At 44.1% G+C, this 21,537-nt stretch overlaps 1 protein-coding gene and 1 long non-coding RNA gene across 2 annotated transcripts in view; one reads left to right on the top strand and one right to left on the bottom strand.

Moving 5' to 3' along the window:
- Positions 1-6,740: 6,740 nt before the first annotated feature.
- The window catches only part of LOC125972268 (melatonin receptor type 1B), a 50,192-nt gene continuing 35,395 nt past the window's right edge, over positions 6,741-21,537 (bottom strand). The window contains exons 2-3 of the mRNA XM_049725908.1: positions 10,783-10,901; positions 6,741-9,047 (exon numbers count right to left, since the gene is read on the bottom strand). Of these exons, the coding sequence (XP_049581865.1) occupies positions 8,298-9,047; positions 10,783-10,901 (869 nt within the window). The 3' untranslated portion in view covers positions 6,741-8,297. The remainder of the gene's footprint in view (positions 9,048-10,782; positions 10,902-21,537) is intronic.
- On the top strand, positions 10,585-16,605 carry LOC125972324 (uncharacterized). Its single transcript, XR_007482770.1, has 3 exons — positions 10,585-10,668; positions 10,768-10,910; positions 16,277-16,605. It is a non-coding gene; the product is annotated as an uncharacterized lncRNA (long non-coding RNA).

The following is a 21,537-nucleotide window of genomic DNA, read 5'->3' as shown; positions in this document are numbered from 1 at the left end:
TTCAGGAGATAATGCAAAAAATACATGTTAAAACTATGACAGGCCATTATCATAAAAGGGTGACTATATGCTCCTAATAGTCTTACATTTCAGTTTTGAATTTGTCACGTCTCGTCCCCAACTGCTCCACTATGTGTCTGTTGTCTTGGTTTCTGTCTGTGTGCTCGCCCCTCCCCTCCTGTGTGCCCATGATCAGTGTGATTGTTCCCACCTGCCTCTCGTTACCTGTCGTGTATAAAAGTCCTGTCTGCCCCTCACTCCCGGTCGGATCATTGGTTGCTGTCGTTCGGGGTTGTCGTACTGTCTTGATGCCGTCATGTCCTGCTGTCTTCTCGTTTCACGTCCCGGTCAGTCAAGTTATTGTTTGTTAAGTCATGTCAGTTTGCCTTTTGAGTTGCTTCAATAAACCCTGGTCCAAGCTGCACTTGGTCGTCCTGCTCCATGCCCCATCCGTTCGTGACAGAATGATCCGACCATCACAGCGGCCAGCGCTTGGACCACCCTTCACCACCAGCTCCCGCTGCGACGCCCGATCCACATCCGAGCATGTTCCAGCGCCATGGGCTTGCAGCCGCCATCGGATCTTGCTCCAGCGACGCCGGACTCACGGCCGCCATCGGAATTCCCCCCCGGCACCATCGGCTCCGCGACCGTCATCGGACTTCGCTCCCGCGACGCCGGACCCGCGGCCGCCATCGGAGTTCCTCCCGGCACCATCGCCTCTGCGACCGTTATCGGACTTCGCTCCCGCGACGCCGGACCCGCGGCCGCCATCGGAGTTCCTCCCGGCACCATCGCCTCTGCGACCGTCATCGGACTTCGCTGCCGCGACGCCGGACCCGCGGCCGCTATCGGAGTGCCCCCCGGCGCCATCAGACTCGCGGCCACCACCGGGCTCCATCCCAACGTTGCAGGACCTGTGGGCGTCGCCAGATTTAGGGCCAGCTGCACCGGACCCGCGATCGTCCCTGGCCCCACTCCCACTGCTGTGGCGCGTGGTGGCTCATGCTGCTGCCACAGCTCCGCCTTCCGATTGACGCTGATCGCGATCTGGACTTTTAAATGACGCCGATTGCGGCGCTGACTTTCGTATGTCGCTGATTGCGGTTCTGTTTCCCCGAGTCGCCGCCCGAGCGCGGTTCTGTCCCCGAAGTCGCCGCCCGAGCGCGGTTCTGTCCCCGAAGTCGCCACCCGAGCGCGGTTCTGTCCCCGAAGTCGCCGCCCGAGTGCGGTTCTGTCCCCGGAATCGCCCCCCGAGTGCGGTTCTGTCCCCTAGGTCGCCGCCGGAGTGCGGTTCTGTCCCCTAGGTCGCCGCCCGAGCGCGGTTCTGTTCCCCGAAGTCGCCGCCCGAGCGCGGTTCTGTTCCCCGAAGTCGCCGCCCGAGCGCGGTTCTGTCCCCGAAGTCGCCGCCCGAGTGTGGTTCTGTTCCCCAAGTCGCCGCCCGAGTGCGGTGCGGTTCTGTTCCCCAAGTCGCCGCCCGAGTGCGGTGCGGTTCGGTTCCCCAAGTCGCCGCCCGAGTGCGGTTCGGTTCCCCAAGTCGCCGACCGTGTGCGGTTCGGTTCCCCAAGTCGCCGCCCGAGTGCGGGTTGGTTCCCCTAGGTTTTTTTTGGGACGTCGGGAGCCGTCCCTTGTGGGGGGGCGGGGGGGGTTCTGTCACGTCTCGTCCCCAACTGCTCCACTATGTGTCTGTCTTGGTTTCTGTCTGTGTGCTCGCCCCTCCCCTCCTGTGTGCCCATGATCAGTGTGATTGTTCCCACCTGCCTCTCGTTACCTGTCGTGTATAAAAGTCCTGTCTGCCCCTCACTCCCGGTCGGATCATTGGTTGCTGTCGTTCGGGGTTGTCGTACTGTCTTGATGCCGTCATGTCCTGCTGTCTTCTTGTTTCACGTCCCGGTCAGTCAAGTTATTGTTTAAGTCATGTCAGTTTGCCTTTTGAGTTGCTTCAATAAACCCTGGTCCAAGCTGCACTTGGTCGTCCTGCTCCATGCCCCATCCGTTCGTGACAGAATTTATTGGGCTTCTGTTCCAAACTAGTTAATAATCTACTAATACACTACTCAAATTCAGTTTCTCAATGCAATGACTAAAACTAAACAATACAAATACAATATGCATAAATAAATTTAAACGTTAATGCAATTCTTAATGTTTAAGCAATTGAAATTTCTAACTATGATTCATATCCAAAATCTTCAACACCTATTGTCTTTTTGTTTGGATGTCCGACAAATTCTTTCTACCGCTGCCGGTGACTAAAAGCCTCGATGAAACAGTTGTCTTACCCAGAATGAAATGCCATTGTCCAAATATTGTTGGATGCTGATATTGAAATATTCAGGGAGAGGTTAGTCAGGTTGATGAGGAGACATGCCTTAAAGCCATGACCTGTCAACTTACTGAAGAAATAATAACTTGATAAAAAATGTCTACAGCCTGTATGACTTTAGTTGTAATACCTTGACTGTTTGTATAGGAGTCTAAATGTGTAAGGCTGTTTTTAACCTGGCCATCAGTGCCTCTAGTTCCACAATCTTATTGCTTACTTGGTCATTAATTTCTCATTGATGGCCCTAGTTTCCATAGTTGTTGTATTTTCGAATTTGTGAATGAAATATTTCACCCTTTTGAGTGGTCTGTTTCCGTTACCATTTATTCTAGACCAGTGGTTCTTAACCCCTAGGGTGAGTCGGTCTCAGGGGTTTGACAGAGCCTCCACTGAGGAGGTCTGAACAAACCGGATTTATCGTGTAAATTCTGATTTGCCAGTATATAATTTGTTGTGAGTTCATGCATTGTGTTGGTTTTGTTCTTTGAACAAGGTGATGTGCATGCACGGCTCATTTTGTGCAGCAGTAAAAAATATCTGTCTTGAATTAAAAAAAAAAAAAGAAAAATTCACTAATTCGGTGAATGCGCCTATGAAACTGGTGGGGTTCAGTACCTCCAACAAGGGAGTTGCAAGTACCTCCACTGTTCTTCGTTTTACTGTGTGGTGAACGTGATCAGAGAGCAAAGTGCTATATAAACCTATTGCTCCATCCATACAATCCATTTTCTGCATCACTCATTCTCAGTCGGCGGGCCAGGGAGCCTATTTTCCATGCTTTTAAAACACTACAGTAATAAGAGAAAAATGAACACAGCCTCTTAAAGAGAATCACACATTTTAATTGACATAGTATAGTAATCTTTAACTATGGCAAAGTTGTGAGTGCTGCTCTCATATGTCACAGTAATAAATGCATTATATTTTGTACTTTTTTCACAAAAGAATCAAAACAATTTGTTAAATATCTATTGTGGGCTGAAAAACATTCCAAGAAACTTGCAGTTCGAAAGTCTGAGCTGCTATGATCTCAGCAGCCACTTATTTGCTTGTTGTAGTTGACAAGTTTTCAATGTCAAATGACTGCAATTTTGGGGATTGAAAAACTAATTCATTTTATTGGTAGCCTGGAATTATTGGCTGAACCCTCTCTACCTCAAATTAAGCATGATAAAATTACCTTGTAGAAATTTTGTTTAATGTCCTCACAGTCAGTACACCACCATGAAGTTGTTTTTCACAGTGAGTGTTGGCAAAATATTCTTTGATGAAAGAAAAAGTATTTTAATATAACACGATAATGCTTTGTTGTTGTTTTCACCCCCACACAAATTGCAGACAGTCATAACCAAGAGAAGGACAGTGTTGTCATATCTGATGCAACTGCTACAAATTGGCCCATATTGTCTACTTTATGTAAAGACAAAAACTACTGCAGTAGCGGAAGAGTTAAAAAAAATCAACAATTCTCTCTGATAAAGATTTTATAAACAGACAATTGTCAGTTGTGAATCTGTGAATTTGGTTGACACAGTAAAATCGGCAAAGACCACCTGTTTTCATGAACAATTCATGAGGTAACCAATGAAATGTCAAGCCCTGTAAGACACATATTTGGATTCCTTGGAAAAAATAATTTCATAATTATTAACTTCATAATTACTTAAATAAAATGTAGGAATTGTATCAAAATGCTTAAGCCTTTTTTTTTTTCCATCACAAATGCTTACAGAGTGCCTGTAGTAGCACTGAAGACAGAAAAAAATATTCAGGATTGTTTTCAGAATTATAGTTTGTAATTCTTCTTTGAGGGCGGACGGTCAAGCAGGTCCGCCTCACAGTTCAGAGGTGTTGGCTTCAATTCTGGCTCCGGCCTTCCTCTGTGGAGTTTGCATGTTCTCCCCGTGCCTGTGTGGGTTAGCTGCGAGTGCAACCTGGGCACTGTGAGCCGGATGTGCTAAACAGTCGACCACTGTGCTGCCCCATACATACTCTGTCATGAATGGTGACATAGTATGTATTCTGTATGTATACTGAATGATTGGTTAAGAATTTTGCTCTCCGTTTCCTTGAAATCAGTGAACTAATTGAGGAGATGTTTAACTAATGATACATCCATCCAGCTGTTTAGGGTCAAATATGGGGTCGACCCTGTCCCAACTGATTTTGCGACTGCTTGCCATTCAAACACTTGGAGACAATCAGTCACCCTCACATTCACAACTTTAGGCAATTGAGAGTCATGAATCAACCTCCTCATGTAAATGTAAACCTTGAGAGATATGCAAGTACAGGGAGAACATGGGAACTTTAAAGAGAAAAGCCACGAAAATACAATTATTAGTGTTAGAGTGGTGCTCACTCTAACTTATTTGCAAGAACCACACGGGAGACAGTATGCCCTTGTAGCACTTGCAAGTGGAGAAAATGTTTGTCACCGTGCATACAGCGATGTTCGAACGAAGTCTGACTTAGGCTTCTTGCAAGGGCATACGTATTTATTGAGAGAAAACAGGGTGGGGGTGAGAGTGGAGAAGTTTGGTGGTCACCTCAGCAACTGGTTAATCAGTGCAGAGTGTCTTAGCTCTTTGTTATACAAGGTTGTGGAAACAGAAACTCGTGGAGCATTTTAGATAACTAACTAAGCAAGAATGTTTCCACACCATTTGGAAAGTTTCAACAACTGAATGTGGATACTTTCCAGAGTCAAGGAAAGGTGAAAGGTTTTAATAAAGTTAATGATTCTAGTTTACATTCCAACATAATCATACGATCACGATAATTTGTCAACCCTAGTTTATTAGTGTCAATTTTGTTGATAAGTTAGCATTCCAACAACATGCTACGTATGCACTTTTTCATGTCATAGTACATGTTCTGTGCCACCAACTGATTATAATAATTATTATAATATCTAATCAAATAAATTATCTGGGATAGAATATCATAGTACATGGTACATATTTATGTAAGTGGACTACTGATTTCTATTTATCATAGAAATTGGGGTGAAAACGATGACAATGAAAAGTAACAGCAGATTTAATTTCTTTTGGATTGTTGTATAGCATCTGTGACAACATTTTGGATGAACATGAAGATAATTTAAAAAAACAACTGAAAACACTGATAAGTGCAACTTTAAATCAATGCAATTACTACAGTCATTAAATATGCTTTGATTTATCATCATTAATAGCAGTTGTCAATCAACCAAAAGCTGTGCTCATTTGACATATTGCAAAAAAAATGAAACGATTGTATGTAACAATCCACAAGGAAAACAGAAACGTCTTAAAAAACATGCACATGGTCATAGAAAGTCCGAAGTTCAGCATGAATCAGCTGAGCATTTTTTTTTACTAAGATACAATCATTCAAAAACAGCACTGTTCACAAACATGAGTGGCCTTCCATTTGCTTTTAATGCTCTTTTGGAATCAGATGAAGAATAAAATGCATAGAGAACGTATTGATTTTCATCATTACTAAGATTACAATGTTACTAAGATTCCAAACTGTAAACTGCATAAGTACACTGTGATCCGGTTTTATGAAATAATTGTGCTTTTAGAGACCTTTAGGAATTGTTTTACATCCCTAAATGGTCTAATTATTTGTAAAAAAAAACAAAAAAACATTGGAGGACTGTTCAAGCTATAGTCAGCTTCTGTATGGCCTATATTGATGACTAGTATGTGATTTATTTAAGTTATGATGGTTTTTTTTTGCTGGTGAACATTTATTTATTTTATGTGTTTGTTTTGTTTGTTTGTTTGTTTGTTTGTTTGTTTGTTTGTTTGTTTGTTTGTTTGTTTGTTTGTTTGTTTGTTTGTTTTTAGACTGAGCTCTGTTCTTCTTTGTGATTATTCTTAACAGCTACTGTTTCAAATACCTAAATGGCAACTAAACTCCATATCATTTCTTGTTTCCATGAGCCAGCACTTTCAAGGACAAGTCAAGTCAGCTAGCATTGCATTAGCAGTCAACAACTCAACAATTAATAGACCCACCCAAATGGACAAAAATCTACTGGCATGATTGTTTTTTTCTGGAAGCAGCTGTTATTGCTGCAAAAGGGATAAATAATGTCTTTAAGACAAGTATCTCATTTGGATAAATAACCCAGGTAAAACCCAGTGAGCCAAAAATTGGATGACAAAATGTGTTGGGTTCCTCAAAAGTCTTATTCGTAGTCACGGAGGGGCTTATCTTCTATTTATAAGTTATTACTTCAATATAATTGTGCTAGCAGTTTGACAGAGAAAATCTTTTTCAATCCAAACAAACTGAGGCTTGTCCAGTTATCCGAATGGATCGCGTGCCGTTTTGGAGGTACTACTGTTACAAATTTCCTTTATGTTTTCATCAAAATTAATTTAGAGAAATGTGCACCTTTAAAGTGCTTGGGGGGGGGGGGGGGGGGGTCATGTCAACTTTATGTCTATTCCAGTATGTGCCTTAAATAGATGAAAATATAATCTCTAAATCAGGAAAATGCTGCATACTATATATAAAACATCAATGTTGAGTTGTGTTTTCCAGTCATTCTTGTGTAGTACTTATATGACTTACATCGAAACATTTTTCAGATATGACCCAAAAATTCTGTTACATTCCTAACTAGTTCATGATCTACGACAAGAAAACTATATTGACAGAGATTAATCATTGACGGATAAATGCTCTGCTTGTGCTGCCTACTGTAGTTCCATTCAGCCTTGATAAACATTGACATCAAAGTGAAAATTTTACAGCAGATGTTCATCTATGGTCCGTTAAAAGAAGTTATTTTTGGTCAAGTGAAAAAGAAGATGAGCAGGACAGGCACCTTTTCTGATAATTAACAAGTTGAGGTATTGACTACCAGCTAAGCAAATTAAATAGTATTTCACCATTTAGTCATGGTAGTCATAAATGTGACACAAGGTAAAATGTGATAATATAATTTGATATACAATTATATACCATGAGAAACTGTTGGTGCTGCCAAACACCTTGCACAGTATGTTACTAATATGAATAAGAAGATAAAGAAGCTGCTGTCTGTTATATTCTCACCAAATGTTGTAAATGTTTACAACTGCATTTTGGTGCCAAATACATATTTCCAAAACAACACGGGCACCTTGGGTCTGCTCAAGAACATTTAAACATACACCACATTGAAAGCTCATCAATTTAGTTTTGGTGATATCCGCAAATTGAAAATCATTTTGTCAAATCGTCAAAAATCATCAAATTTCGCTTCACAACTGATGAAAAAAGTGAAAAAAAAAGTATAAAGCTTTTATTTTTTTCTACTGTTTGGTTTCTATAGAGTTTATGCCACTCAGGGATGCTGGATATTTTTGTCACAAAAAATTCAGGAGAGCACATCAGCTGCAGAACAAATTTGAATTGATAGAAATGTTAGTGAAAGATGCAAAAGAATATTTTGACTTGCAGTAAATAAATATGTGATAAATTTGAGAAAGCCAGCAACAACATTCATACTATGTTTTGTTTCATTTACTACACCCTGATGCTTAGCAATTTGATAGCTTTGCCCACCTTGCATTGACAACACACCTAAAAACAGGAACAGCAACAATTGTCACTGTGTGCTGAAATGACTCAGATGTAAGGGAATGCAAAGTTGAAAGGAAATTTGTCAAAAGTGATGTTGCACAAATCCCTAATGACTGGCTCTAAGTCATCCCTTGAGTTCATTCAGAAGTTCCAAAATTTAATTGGTTGAATAGACTGATGATGCAATAAACATGTTTACATGCTGGCGCATTCAGGCCCCAAGACTGCTGTAAAAAAAAAAAACTAAATTGATGAGCTTTAAACATTAAGAATGGTGCTAAAAAATGTGAGCATTATTTTGTGTATTGGGCAGTTTTTGTCTTTTCATTTTACTGTAGCCCATTTGGCTATTGTGTTTCAAGTGCTTGTTGAGGCTTTGGCACGGTAGTGACAAACTGAGTCACAGAGTCTCTCCTTTTACTTGGTCATTATTATTGAGTCCTGGTGATGGTTTGCTCTTCATGCCTTCAGTCCCTCCTCGTGATGTTTCCTGGAAGAAGAGCTGTGGCCACCACACAGACATGACAATTCGTTTGTACTCCCTGCGGAAGTTCTGGTTCAGCAGGCCATAGATGACGGCATTAAGGCAACTGTTGAAGTAAGCCATGAAATAGCTGACAACAAAGAGCCACTCCGGGACGTGAGGTGCGACTTCTTCTGGGTTAATGGCAACAGCAAGCCCAATGAAGTTGAGTGGTGCCCAACAAATTGCAAAAAGCACAAATACTACAAACATGGTGATGAAGTTCCTCAAGTCACTGGGCTTGATGCGAGGACGTACCTCCGATTTCACTTTGCGCCTTACCTGAATGACCAAGATCCATATCCTCATGTAGCAGAAAGTAACCACGGAAATGGGCACAAAGAAGTGAATTATCACCACTGTGATGGTATAGGAAGTGCTTACAGTCTGTGCAAATGTGCAGGAATAGACGCGGGGATCGTACTGCAGCGAGCCAAAAAACAGATTTGGCACAATGGCCATGATTGTTAAGAACCAGATGAGTGCGACTAGCACCAGTGTGTTGCGGTTGCTGTACAACTTGTCATAGCTGAAGTTGTGGCAGATGTAACAGTAGCGGTTGATGGCAATGCCTGTGATGTTGAAGATGGAGCCAATGACGCTCAAACCCATCAGGAAGCCACTTATCTGAAAGAGGTGGACATTTAGACAGATAAATGACAGGAGAAGAGTTTCTCTGTGGGATTTTTCCCCCCATAAAAAGGTGTTTAAATTAGACAAGATGATTAATTCTGCATTTTATTTGATTCCAAATGTATTTGGTTAGTATAAAGGCCTCAAATCTGTGCTGGAATGGAAAATGCCTTTTGGAAAGTTTTACTCTGTTGGAACCAGAGAACATTTGCAGTGTAATATATTAATGACCATAAGCCACATTTTTGCCCACGCATTGAATATGACACGATTTTGTTCATGTAATTTATCTCACGAGCCTTAATCCTTAATAGATTTACACATAGTTGACATGCGGCTGTTCTGATTTTGGTGCATCAAATATGTATATTATCAAATGTTTCTATTACCTTCTGCATTGTGCTCAAGTACTAGTCACTGGTGTTTGATGAGCTTTTTTCTGTGATTTTGGGATGTCCTATTGTGTGAGTGGGCATGACCGCACCTCGAGCCGACCTGCGTGCGTGAAATTGTGCGAGTACTTCCAGGTTAGAAAAATAGTCACCAAAATAACTCACATTTCATAAAAAATTAGATCACCAATTAACTGTGGAAAATAGTATAATACAGCTCCTTTAATTTAAATCAAAATAAGAAAAACAGCAACAGCATAATTACAGGAAACGACAAGTTCACATCTGGAGTTGGATTTTATCTACAGCAGATTAAAAAGTCTACAGACCCCTGTTCAAATCTCAGATTGTTATAGTAATAATAATAATAATAATAATAATAATAAAATAAAAATGGACCGAAATGAATTACTTCTTTTTTTTCCACAAGCAAGGGTATTTAAAAATAAACACATGATGAAATGTGGCTGCTAAAATGTACCGTAATTTCTGAACTATATGACGCACCTGAATATAAGACGCACCAGCTAAAATTAGAGGAAAATCCTTTTCATATATAAACCACAGGTATTTTAAATGAATTGTTCTCATTTCTATTACCTGTGTTACCAAAACAAATACTCTTACAATATCATAAAAATCATGAAAAATCCATAGATATGCCAAGGTGGACTACAAGCCACAGGGTTCAAAGCATGTGCAAGAAGTTGAGGCTTATAGGCCGGAAATTACGGCACACACCCTCGTATAGCTTGGAATTCGGTTGTGTTCAGAAGTAATTATTTTTATTAGTGAAAGTTATATTGATGGATTTAGCACACACCTGCAATTCATTTAAGTCCCTCTTATTATCTCATAATAAATTTCAGATGTTCTTGAAGGCTTTTCCTGGCATTTTTGTCATCACATTTTACAGTTCAAGGCATGGTCCATAGAGAGCTTCCACAACATCAGACGGATCTCTTTGTTTCGACATGTCATTCAGGAGAATTTTTGCTCCAAATTTCAAAAGAAATCACAGGAAAAATAGTGAAGAGTCATCATTAAGTGGACAAAATACAGCAAAACAGTGAACTTTGGACATGCTTCCAAAATTGATGAAAAGACAAAAAGGAAGCTGCTCAGGAAGGCAGCCAAGAGGCTGACAGCAACTATAAAAGAGCTGCAGGAGTGTCTGGAAATTATTTGTTGTTTTGTGCATGTGGCAACAATCACCCTTCTTCGTAAGTCTTACATGTTTTTTTTTTTAAATGTGTTTTTGTTGACATGCGCATAGTTGACTTTAAAAAGCTGCCACTGAAACCAAGATTTACTTATAATAGGTCTTAATTGCGTACCTTGCACTGGGTCTCTCCCAATGACCAGCCGTCATGGAAGATGGCATACAACACCAGAGGATAAGGATAGAATGCTACCATCAAGTCAGCGAAGGCAAGACTCACCACAAAGGCATTTCCTGTTCAAAGTAAGAGATAGCAAAATATTGGTGAGTCTTGAAACCTGGACATCGGTGTGGTTCAACAACTGTATGTTTGGGCGAATGCTGGAACAGTGGTAAGTTATAACATCAGTAACAAAAACAAGAACAGAATATAGAACTTTGAATTTACTAGTTTAACATTAATTTTGGATTGCAGTGTCATCCACAACATCATCCGAAACACTTACACTACAACTTATAAGTCGCTCCGGAGTACAAGTCGCACCAGCCATAAAATGCATCAAAGAAGAAAGACTTATATAAATCGCACTGGAATATTAGTTGCATTTTGGTGGGAATTTTATTTTATTAATTCCAACACCAAGAACAGACATGTCATCTTGAAAGGCAATTTAAAATAAAGATAGAAGGCAACAACAGGCTGAACGGTATGGTATGCTAACCTTACATAAACACATAAACAAGGAACAGAGAATGTGCCTGACGTAACAAATTAAGAGTTATTCAGATAACTATAGCATAAATAACATGCTAACAAGTTTACCAAACCATCTGTGTCACTCCAAATCACGAAGTCCAATGAAATCTTCACCCTCTGTGTCACTTTTAAACAACTCCGCTAACTTCGGAGGGAGACGATGCGGCGTTTCCTCTTCTACGTCCCTTACGCCAGACTCATCGTCAGTTGCAGTTCCAATTATTCCACAGGCCTGGAGCGCCCTCTTGCGGTTTCGTGTGAAAATAACATGTGAAATTATATAATGATGTGTTAATAACTTCACATATACAGGACTGTCTCAGAAAATTAGAATATTGTGATAAAGTTCTTTAGTTTCTGTAATGCAATTACAAAACCAAAAATGTCATACGTTCTGGATTCATTACAAATCAACTGAAATATTGCAAGCCTTTTATTATTTTGATATTGCTGATTATGGCATACAGCTACAGAAAACTCAAATATCCTATCTCAAAATATTAGAATATCATGAAAAAGTATACTAGTAGGGCAGACATGTCCAAAGTCCGGCCCGCAGGCCAAATACGGCCCCCGGTCAGATTTCATACGGCCCATAGCTTCGGTCTTATAATATATTATTTATGGCCCGCTTGCACTGTCAAACTGAATAAAAAAAAAATCATGAAACTTGAAACTGTAATTCCTCCTATTACCAAAGGGTGGCAGCACCACCACTCTCCACTCATTTCTGCCATGGCGACTGCAAAAAATACAAGGAAAGTTGACATTGAGGGCCGTCGCTTTCAAGAGAAATGGGAATTAGGATACTTCTTCGCTGAACATCAAGGCAATTGTGTTAATTTGCAATTTGTAAGAAAATTGTCTTGTTTAAGGATTTCAAACTAAAGAGACACTATCAGACTAAACATGCTAACACATACGACAAGCTAACAGGGACTGACCGCGGTGATAAAGTCAAAGTCAAAGTCAAAGTCAAAGTCAGCTTTATTGTCAATTTCTCCACATGCCAAAGACACACAAAGAAACCGAAATTTCGTTCCCCCCTATCCCACGGTGACAAGACATGGCTCACAACAGACAACAAGTAAACAAGTATAACAAAAGCGTGCTGAATAAATAATGAATAAATAACACAACAACAACAATAATAAACAACAATAAATAAATAGGAGGAGCAGAAAAAAAGGAGCAAGTGCGCGTACAGCAGACATTCCCGAAAGTAGCGCAACAGTGCCGCACGCTACGCAGAAGGGGGTAGCGAGTTCAGGGCCCTAACAGCCTGGAGAAAGAAGCTGTTTGCGAGTCTGGTGGTGCGGGAGCGCAGGCTCCTGTACCTCTTCCCGGAGGGCAGAAGGTCAAACAAAGAGTGAGCCGGGTGACTCACATCTCTGGCAATCGAGGTTGCCTTGCGGGCGACATGGGAGGTGTAAATGTCCTTCAGGGAGGGTAGCGAAGCACCAATAATCTTACCAGCCGTATTCACTATGCGCTGCAGGGCCTTCAAGTTCTGTTCAGTGCAGTTACCACCCCAGACAGCGATGCAACTGGTGAGGACGCTCTCAATGGTGCCACGGTAAAATGTAGACAGGACTGCCTGAGGAGCACATGCACGCCTGAGCTTCCGCAGGAAGTACAAGCGGCGCTGAGCTTTCTTTGCCAGTGACGAGGTGTTTTCGGACCAGGAGAGGTCCTCACTGATGTGCACCCCCAGGAACTTGGTGCAGCTCACCCTCTCCACCACAGCACCGTCGATGATCAGCGGCAGGTGTGTTGTGTGACCCTTCCGGAAGTCAACAATCATTTCCTTGGTCTTATCGACGTTCAGCAGGAGGTTGTTGTCCCTGCACCACGTGGTCAGAAGGTCAACTTCCGACCTGTACCGAGTCTCGTCGCCCTTCGTGATGAGACCCACCAGAGTCGTGTCGTCAGCAAACTTCACTATGCGGTTGTCGCTGTAGGTCGCAGTGCAGTCATGCGTCAGCAGGGTGAAGAGCAATGGACTGAGCACGCAGCCCTGGGGGGCTCCCGTGCTCAGCGTGATGCTGGCGGAGATTTTGTCGCCAACACGCACCACCTGAGGCCTCTGACAGAGGAAGTCCAGTATCCAGTTGCAGAGGGAGGTACTGAGGCCCAGCTCGTCGAGTTTGCAGATGAGTCGCTGCGGCACAATGGTGTTGAAGGCAGAGCTGAAGTCCACAAACAGCAACCTCACATATGAGTCCTTTCTCTCCAGGTGGGTGAGGGCCGAGTGGAGGGCAGAGCAGATGGCGTCCTCAGAGGACCGCTTGGCACGGTACGCAAACTGGAAAGGGTCAATGGTGGGGGGGAGAACGGACTTGATGTGCTCCATGACCAGCCGCTCAAAGCACTTCATGATGATGGGCGTCAGTGCCACAGGGCGGTAGTCATTGAAGCAGGACGGTGCAGGTTTCTTTGGCACAGGAACGATGGTGGCAGCCTTGAAACACGAGGGGACGATGGCCTGCTGCAGGGAAACGTTAAAGATGTCCGTGAAGACACCCGACAGCTCCCCAGCACAGTCCTTCAGCGCTCGACCCGGGATGTTGTCAGGGCCCGCCGCCTTACGGGTGTCAATAGCGGCAAGCGCCCTCCTCACACCGTCGGCAGAGAGGCGCAGGGGCTGCTCGTGCAGGGGGGGAGTGGACTTCAGTGGGCAAGTGCTGTTCTGGGCGTCGAAGCGAGCAAAGAAGCGGTTCAGATCGTTCAGCAGACGGACGTCGCCCTCACAGCTCCTCGGCTCGGGCTTGTAGTCCGTGATGGTCTGAATGCCCCGCCAAAGGCTACGTGCGTCCTTGCTGTCCTTGAAGTGGGTGGAGACCTTGCACGAGAACGCCTTCTTTGCTTCTTTGATGCCTCGGGACAGGTCGGCCCTCGCTGTCCTCAAGCCAGCCTCATCCCCCGCTCTGAAAGCCTTGTCCCTGGCCCTCAACAGTCTGAGGACAGCCCCCGTCAGCCACGGCTTCCAGTTCGCGCGAGTGACGACGGATTTTGAGCAAGTCACATCATCGATGCACTTTGTGATGTAAGAGGTAACAGAGTCAGTATACTCCTCTATGTCCGTCCAATCGTTGTAGGTGGCTGCCTGCTTAAATAAGTCCCAGTCAGTGGTGTCGAAGCAGTCACGAAGTGCATCGGAGGCACCCTCAGGCCACACTCGAACCTGCCTCCGAACCGGCCTGGATGCCTTTACCAATTGTCTGTATGCGGGCAAAAGCAAAACGGTGAGATGGTCAGAAAGCCCCAGATGGGGGAGGGGGGTGGCTTTGAAAGCTCCCTTTTGCGCCGAGTAGACTAGGTCCAGGAAGCTGTCTCCACGTGTCGGAAAGGGAACATGCTGGTGAAGCCTCGGGAAAACAGACTTCAGGTTGGCATGATTGAAGTCTCCAGCGAAGATGGTGAAACCGTCAGGGTGCGCTGTTTGCTGTTCACTGACAGCCTGGTACAGTTCACCAAGCGCCGCGATCTTGTCTCCTTCGATGTTGGAAGGCGGGATGTATACCGCGACTAGCAGAATCGCGGTAAATTCCCTCGGCAGATAAAAAGGACGGCACTTAATGATCACAAACTCCACAAGCGGCGAGCAGTGCTTACACACCACCACAGAGTCCCGGCACCATTCTTCTCGGATGTAGACGCATATTCCACCTCCACGCGACTTTCCCCCTCGTACAATGGCACGGTCCGCCCGATAGCACGCTAGCCGCTCCAGGTGCACTGCAGAGTCCGGAATGTTGTCACTCAACCAGGTCTCGGTGAACACGAGCACACAGCAGTTCCGCACCGTCCGGTTCGTAGACCTCAGCAGGCGAACGTAATCCATTTTGTTGTCCAGCGATCGAACATTCGCCAGAAGAATGGAGGGCACCGCCGGTCGCGCTGGGTTGGCCGCCAGCCTGGCCCGGACGCCTCCGCGCTTGCCCCTCTTTTGCCTCCTCGCACACCGTTTCCGACGGCTCCCAACCGGGGAAGGAATAGCGGGTGTGGTCGGCGACGTTTCAGGACGTAGCAGTCCGAGCGCCTTTAATGTCGACGCTTCAAAGTCCAGAACGCCGCAAAACCCACTTCTGCCGATGTCAAGCAGAACCTGCCTGCTGTACTTGTAGCACGGACGAGACGAACACACAAGACTGTCGGACGAACACTCATAAGACGAACAAATCACCGTACTGACGGGACAGAGAGTGGCCGCTGCGTGTGCACGCGCCGCCATCTTGCATCCAAGTGAAGCAGATCCAAGCTGAAGTGGCATCACAATAGTGATTCTTGACGCGGGGCTGCAAGTCAAAAGTAAATATTAAAAAAGCAAGCTATGAAGTGGCCATCTTAATACTGTTGACGTTATGAACCTGTAGACATGACACAAACTATTACTTTCTGAAAGATATTGTAAATGACAAGAGCAAAATTCACTTGTTTTAAGTTTTAATAACAGACAACTTTGCATTACTTATAACAGGGGTGTCAAAGTCAAATGGACGGAGGGCCAAATAAAAAAATTTGCTACAAGCCAAGGGCCGGACTGATCGAATGTTCATTGAAATTTTTTTAAATGACGCATATAGTCTAGTGAACCTAATTGAACCTACTGAAAACCTAACAAATATATTCCAATATGATCAGATAAATAAAGCAATATTTTCTTATGGCTCTGTCAGTAATCTTTAATTTTCAACAGACACAAAAGACAAATTTCCTTTATATAAAAATCCCCATAACATTAAAGGGAAATGTGCTTTCGGCAGTTTGCAAACATTTTTTAAGGTTGTGTTAAACTTATAATCATATTAATATTATATCTAGTATCGGAGTGCTCGTGTGGATTGGTGGGTGGCGAAGAATGTGCAGGTAAACTGCATGAACTTGTTTTCTTCGAAATGTTGTGGAATAGGCCCAGACAGGGAGTACCGGACGAGAACACCTCAAGGTCGGTGAGAAACGAGAACAACATCACGTCCAGGTGGTCGGGCTTCGCGGGGAAAACCCAACCGCCTGACCTCAGTAATAACACCTAGACGGGGAGGAGATGGCCATCAACCAATCATCACACAATGTTTTGCATGCTTTAATATTCATATTGTGTTTCTTCAAAACTGGGCAACCCGGAAGAATGTATCGTCTTTTGGTGGTCACAAAAACGCACGAGTTTTAGTGTGAGGGACCCGGGACCCAGGCCAGTATTAGTGCGCTTTGTCAGGAATAAACAATTGGTAAATTTGGTCTGATTGATCTACTGGTCTTCTCTTTGACAGAACAAACTTGCAAAATTGTTAGGTGCGCCAGTGTGTGGATTGGGACATAGCAACTCATGTGTTAAGTGTTGATCGCAATTTGGAGTCAGATCAATAACTAAAATCCGTAGCCTAACAACATTAACATTAAATGAAAGAAACCTGTATTGTTTAAGGCACCATCAGTAACCTATATTTTATATTTTAGCAAAAGTGGTCTAAATTTACTTCAAAGAAAAAAATAATAGCAATTTTCTTTCATCCACTCAACTGAAATATTTTTAAAATATAATTGGATTGAAATACAATAAAATAAAGTGCAAAAATCTATTAATCAAAAACACTTTCCTCAAGGAGAAGTAACATGCAGTGAAAATAAAAACTTTAACTTTTAAACTTTCTATTTTAGCAAAAGTGGGCTAAATTTACTTCAAAGAAAAAAATAATCCGCGTCTTTCGTTTCATAATGTCGTCTCAGATTATACTCTTTCAGTACCGCCACACTTTCTCCACACAGAAGACACAGGTTTTCCAGCTACCTCTGTGAAGATATACTCCGACTCCCACTTGTTTGAAACCCCCAGTTCTCAGTGTCCACCTTCCTTTTTGCCATTTTTGAAAGTTAATTTTACAGTTATGCTGACTGCTAATAATAAACACTGAAATGAAGCAGCGTACTGCTCGGTGCGTCACCGTTGCATTGTGGGAAATGTAGTATTGGTGCGTGTAAAAGATCTGCGGGCTGCCGGCTTGCTGCGGTCTGCGGGCCGGTTCTAATAATAAATCAAGATCATCCCAGGGGCCGTAAAAAACCTTCTCGCGGGCCGGATGTGGCCCGCGGGCCTTGACTCTGACATATGTGACTTATAACTCCCGTTTAAAATTTTCATGAGGCAAACATTTTTTTTTAAATTCATGTAAATTTAAGGTATTTCATACAGTTTGTCCAATAATATCTGACTCTTCAGATGAATGAAAGGCAGAATTTGTGTTTTTAGAGTTGTTCACATCTGCCTGAGTGGCTTATATTTGGTTATTTTGTCATTATATTTTGTCTGTTGGAAGGGGAAAATGTGGCAGGAAAAGCTGCACAACCAAAAGAGATGACCACAGCCTTAACAGCATTGTGAAGAAGAGTTGCTTCCAGAATTTGGGGGAGATTCAAAGACAATGGACTGAAGCTGGAGTCCAGGTATCAAAAGCCACTGTTCAGAGACGTGTCCGGGAAATGGGCTACAATAGCCTTATTCCCATGGTCAAGCCACTTCTGAACTCAAGAAAACGGAAGAAGCGTCTGACTTGGGCTATGGAAAAGAAGCACTGGACAGTTCCAGAGTGGTCCAAAGTCCTCTTTTCAGACGAAAGCAAGTTTTGTATTTCACTTAGAAGTTAAGGCGCTAGAGTCTGGAGAAAGGCTGGTGTCAATCGTGCACTTATCTGATGTAAGTGACCGGCTCTCTGTTTAAAGGGTAAAATTCTGTACTTTAGCCCCTCTGCAGTAACGCAGCCTGTAGGGGAGACGAGAATTGATTTAAGCCGGTACGGAAAGAAGAAGATTCGTTCTGAGTCTAACCGCTGTTCAGGTAACTAATCTATTGTTAGATTAATTCCGTCATTTCCGGACGCCAGTCCCGCTGAAATAAAAGAAACCCGAGGGTTGAGTAACTACTTTGTCGAGACCCAGGATCTCCTCGATCGCGGCCGTTTCAGCGGCTCTCCTTTCCTATTAAGATTGTTGCTTTTGTTATCCGCTCGGAATAGTTTAGCTGTCTTTGTTAAAACCGCAGAAACTCGTTTATTTTCACTAGCGTACACTCACACTAGCTGAGCTTAAGTTAACAGTTTCGAACCAGATTCTGACACTCCCTGATGTCAAGGATTAAAGCTGTCTTCATTTAAAAAAGAACTGAATGGTTTAAAGTATGACTATGATAGAGAAACAAAAGAGATTTAAAGCATAAAAGATCAAAATAATCATTAATAAAAATTAGATAATTATAAAGTAGAAGCAAAAATTATTCAGTCTCGAAGTTCTCTTGATTGAAAACTCAAAAATATAGTAAAAAAGGGTAAGAGGCTAGAGGTCTAAAATGCTGTTTGGTGGAAAAGTCGAGTGATCAGTTCTCCTTGTTCCAAAATCCGAATTCTGTTTAAAAGAACAGGCTGGCCTAAAGAATGGAGATGACGACGCCCTAAAAATGGCTCCTCTTTCCTGCGCCGAGGTCTGCATCTCCTAGCCTGTCTTTGAGCTTAAAATTTGACTAAGTTCAATATGAAGATAGTATAAATTCATTTTAACGGACCTTGGGTTAATTTCAGAAAGAATAAAATCTATCTTTGTATAATCGGCCTTCTCGACCCACGGCAGTAGCCGCAGGGCCCATACCCCTGACGGGGAAAGCCCACCGGGCGAGAGAGAGCGATGCTCTTTGTCGGAACGAACCTTTTATACCAGTCCAGTTCGTGGGTACTATGCCTGCTTGGTCACGTACCAGTTTTTTTCCATGATGTCATACATTGGCCTCAGATGACCCAAATGCTTCCAGAATAGACTGCACCTGCATCTCAACCGGATTCAACCAGATGAGGTGACCATGTTGTCACGGAAGTAACAATTTTCTCAGGGATGCTTCACCCTGTTTCCCACTCCCAAATCTGGTCAACTGTCCATCAACGTGACATTTGCAAATGTTTTTTCTCCGTCAAACAGCATTTTGTTTAGGCTTTAACTGGATGAACGTGACCGAGGTTACGCTCATATGTGGGATCTTAGTCTTCCACCACTTATCACCATTAACCCTTTCCGCCTCCTTGTCTTCGCTCACATTTATACATTCATGTGTAAATGGAACATCAATATTACATACATGTTTGATACTGATCAAACATCGTGACAATAATAACACATACTTTCACAATAGTTAATTTAACACATAATCATAACTATGATCGTGGATTCTCTTAGTTAGCAGGTTAAAACACTCAAGCATCTTCAAAACGTATTTTGACAAGCTGGTGACCTCTAGGTCAAGCTCAAGCATGGGATTGCAGTCTTCCACCCACAGTATCACTGTCAGCCCCTTATCGTTACTCAACTCTTAATACATTCATGTGTACATGAAACATCAGTGCTATGATGTTTCTCAAGTTGCTACTAACTATACAGTATTGCAAAGCAGAATGAAATAAAGTATATTGCAGCTTACTCTAACTGTGATCAACATGTCTCATTCTCATTAGCTAACGATGAGCATGGGCTTCCCTAGTTAGCAAATTAAAATATTTAAGCAGTTCCAAAGTATATTATAGCGAAACAAAATAATATAACATACTCCAAAATTGTGTGTTGCTGTGCTTCAGAACAAGTCTTCATCTAATCGATGACTTTTTAAACTATTAATTTACTATGTTAGGTCAATCTGACTTTGGCACCATCTTCTGGTGAAATTTGGAACGGGAATGGAGGTTGACTGGTTCAACCAACAAATTACCCTTTACCAATTTAACAATAGTTAATTTTGAAGAAGTAACTTTTAAGTAACCCCTACTCAGGCCCCCTTCTTCAGGTCTTCCATGTCAAGCTTTGAAATTTGGAATTTCATCTTAGCCAATTCGTCTGGGCCAAATCCAGATTGCGGTTCATGTTATGGTTGCCGCCCGAGTGCGGTTCAGGTTAGGGTTGCCGCCCGAGTGCGGTTCATGTTCGTGTTGCCGCCCGAGTGCGGTTCAGGTTATGGTTGCCGCCCGAGTGCGGTTCATGTTAGGGTTGCCGCCCGAGTGCGGTTCAGGTTAGGGTTGCCGCCCGAGTGCGGTTCAGGTTATGGTTGCCGCCCGAGTGCGGTTCAGTTCCCCAAGTCGCCGCCCGAGCGCGGTTCTGTTCCCCAAGTCGCCGCCCGAGCGCGGTTCTGTTCCCCAAGTCGCTGCCCGAGCGCAGTTCTGTTCCCCAAAGTCGCCGCCCGAGTGCGGTTCTGTTCTCCAAGTCGCCGCCCGAGCGCGGTTCTGTTCCCCGAAGTCGCCGCCCGAGCGCGGTTCTGTCCCCCGAAGTCGCCGCCCGAGCGCGGTTTTGTCCCCGAAGTCGCCGCCCGAGCGCGGTTCTGTCCCCGAAGTCGCCGCCCGAGCGCGGTTCTGTCCCCGAAGTTGCCGCCCGAGTGCGGTTCTGTCCCCGAAGTCGCCGCCCGAGTGCGGTTCTGTCCCCGAAGTCGCCGCCCGAGTGCGGTTCTGTCCCCGAAGTCGCCGCCCGAGTGCGGTTCTGTCCCCGAAGTCGCCGCCCGACTGCGGTTCTGTTCCCCAAGTCGCCGCCCGAGTGCGGTTCTGTTCCCCAAGTCGCCGCCCGAGTGCGGTTCTGTTCCCCAAGTCGCCGTCCGAGTGCGGTTCGGTTCCCCAAGTCCCCGGCCGAGTGCGGTTCTGTTCCCCAAGTCGCCGCCCGAGTGCGGTGCGGTTCGGTTCCCCAAGTCGCCGCCCGTGTGCGGTTCGGTTCCCCAAGTTGCCGCCCGAGCGCGGTTCGGTTCCCCTGGTCGCCGCCCGAGTGCGGTTCGGTTCCCCTAGTTTTTTTTTGGGGACGTCGGGAGCCGTCCCTTGTGGGGGGGGTTCTGTCACGTCTCGTCCTCAACTGCTCCACTATGTGTCTGTTGTCTTGGTTTCTGTCTGTGTGCTCGCCCCTCCCCTCCTGTGTGCCCATGATCAGTGTGATTGTTCCCACCTGCCTCTCGTTACCTGTCATGTATAAAAGTCCTGTCTTCCCCTCACTCCCGGTCGGATCATTGGTTGCTGTCGTTCGGGGTTGTCGTACTGTCTTGATGCCGTCATGTCCTGCTGTCTTCTTGTTTCACGTCCCGGTCAGTCAAGTTATTGTTTGTTAAGTCATGTCAGTTTGCCTTTTGAGTTGCTTCAATAAACCCTGGTCCAAGCTGCACTTGGTCGT

This window comes from Syngnathus scovelli, chromosome 7 (assembly GCF_024217435.2).
Source record: "Syngnathus scovelli strain Florida chromosome 7, RoL_Ssco_1.2, whole genome shotgun sequence".
Classification (NCBI taxonomy): Eukaryota; Metazoa; Chordata; class Actinopteri; order Syngnathiformes; family Syngnathidae; genus Syngnathus; species Syngnathus scovelli.
This window is presented reverse-complemented; position numbering and strand designations above follow the sequence as displayed.